At 62.3% G+C, this 1,883-nt stretch overlaps 1 protein-coding gene across 1 annotated transcript; it reads right to left on the bottom strand.

Moving 5' to 3' along the window:
- Positions 1–684: 684 nt before the first annotated feature.
- LOC126281145 (uncharacterized) lies at positions 685–1,536 on the bottom strand. The gene is made up of 2 exons (XM_049979855.1): positions 1,420–1,536; positions 685–1,242 (listed from the first exon to the last, which is right to left on the bottom strand). Exons 1-2 carry the CDS (start codon positions 1,534–1,536, stop codon positions 685–687), a joined length of 675 nt encoding a protein of 224 aa, XP_049835812.1.
- Positions 1,537–1,883: the final 347 nt, after the last annotated feature.

Here is a 1,883-nt window from a genome sequence, read left to right as displayed (position 1 = left end):
ATGCCAGCAAGTGAGATGCCTCGCCTGGGCTGTTGCAGGGCGTCTAAGTCGATATCGAAAACCACTGGGACATGATCAGAAGACAGAGCCGTCCTCGTCGTGGCGGTGATCTGATGAGGGATGCCCTTGACGACTGCGATGTCGATGATATCCGGGAGGCCACGGGCAGGGAAGATTGTCGGATCGTACGGCCCCACCACAAGCGCATGGTGGCGTTCTGCTACCCGGAGCAGGCAGCGGCCAGCGGCATTGGTGATCCTGGAGTTCCAGGAGACATGTTTACTATTGAAGTCCCCGGCGACGAACACCTGCCCCCTCAAGGAGAGCAGAGCATCGATGTCAGCAGGGTCCAGTGGACGAGACGGCGGCCGATAGGCAGCGACGAACGTGATGGCGCCCGCCGAGGTGTGAACGACGACACCAGTGGCCTCCAGGGTTGCCAGTGGTGGAAGTTGTATCACGTGATGACGAATGCCATTGCGGACGTAAACGGCTGTCCCACCACCCGCCGTCAGTCGATCGGTGCGATAGCTGGAGTAGTTGGCCGCCCTGACGTCGACCCCAGGCTTCAGGTGGGTTTCGTTGATAAGGCAGACGTCGACGGCTTCATCTCGAAGAAATTGGCGAAGTTCACCAGCTTGAGTGCGGACGCCGTTGGCATTCCACGCGACGACCGTGAGCCTTCTAACACTGCCCATGGTGCAGCTGGTGAGTGTTGACAGCGGTCGGGGCCGGAGAGGCCAGCGGCACTGCAGCGGTGAGTTGCTGCGACAGGGCTTCAATCAATTTCATAGCACTGGTCACCAAGGCAGTGAGCTGCGCGACGAGGCTGGCCAGGTCAGCGGTGGAGGTAGCCGGCGCAGCCCCATCGCTGGAAGGGGGAGGCGTGGCTGACTCGCTTGGAGAGTCCACCTGGGGCTGCTCGACTGACGGTGCTGATCGCTGGGTACCCACGGGGCGCTGACCCCCGCGCAGGCGATTGACGGGGCGCGGTCTGGCCGACGGCCCAGGAGAGGCAGTACCCGGGTCCGCCACTAGCAGCTGTGGTGGAGGCGCAGGAGCCTCAGGTATCGGCACGGCATCGGACGCGGCAGGAGCAGGAGCAGTCGACGCAGCCGGGACGGCGGTGGGCGCCCCTGACGTTGCCGCCGCGAAAGAGACGCCGGGCCGTCTCGTTGCTGGCTTCTTCGGATGTGGCGCTGGTGTTTGGCCACGTTGGCGAGCGATGGCACGCTTCCACACCTAACACCCACGATAGCTGGCCACGTGAGCACCGCCACAGAGTGCACAAGTCGGCTTCTCAGTGGGCGGACGGGGGCACGCACTTCCTGCGTGGGCGCCGGCGCATTTAACACATCTGTCCGGCATAGAGCAGTGGCGCGCGACGTGATTGATCCCCTGGCAGCGAAAGCACTGTACAGGGCCTCTCCTGGAGCGAAGATCTTCGGTTTGAACCGGAACGTCGGCGACCCGCGTCAATTGGTATAGTTTGCGGTTCTCCACGGTGTCGGAGCAGACGACCAGGATGAGCGGCATATCATCGCGCCATTTAGGCGACTTCATCTTCACGACTGCCCGTATCTAGAAGCCCAGGTCAGCGAGTTCGCGATGCAGGTGATCGGCTTCCATGTTGAATGGGAGGTCCCGGATGCCAGTCTTCAAGACCTTGTCAGGTGCGGAAGCGTGGGTATAGAACGGGATACCACGCTCAGACGCCTCCTGAGTGACCCGGCGATAGTCGTCAGCAGTTCGGAGTATGACCCTGTACAGGTCTCGTCCGGCAGGCTTCACGGTATACACAGCCGTTGTCCAGCTGCGCAACAGCTTCTGCAGTTCCCCATAGGGCGGCCGAAACTGGAGGACCACCGGCGGGAGATGGGAGT

This window comes from Schistocerca gregaria, chromosome 1, assembly GCF_023897955.1.
Source record: "Schistocerca gregaria isolate iqSchGreg1 chromosome 1, iqSchGreg1.2, whole genome shotgun sequence".
NCBI lineage: Eukaryota > Metazoa > Arthropoda > Insecta > Orthoptera > Acrididae > Schistocerca > Schistocerca gregaria.
This window is presented reverse-complemented; position numbering and strand designations above follow the sequence as displayed.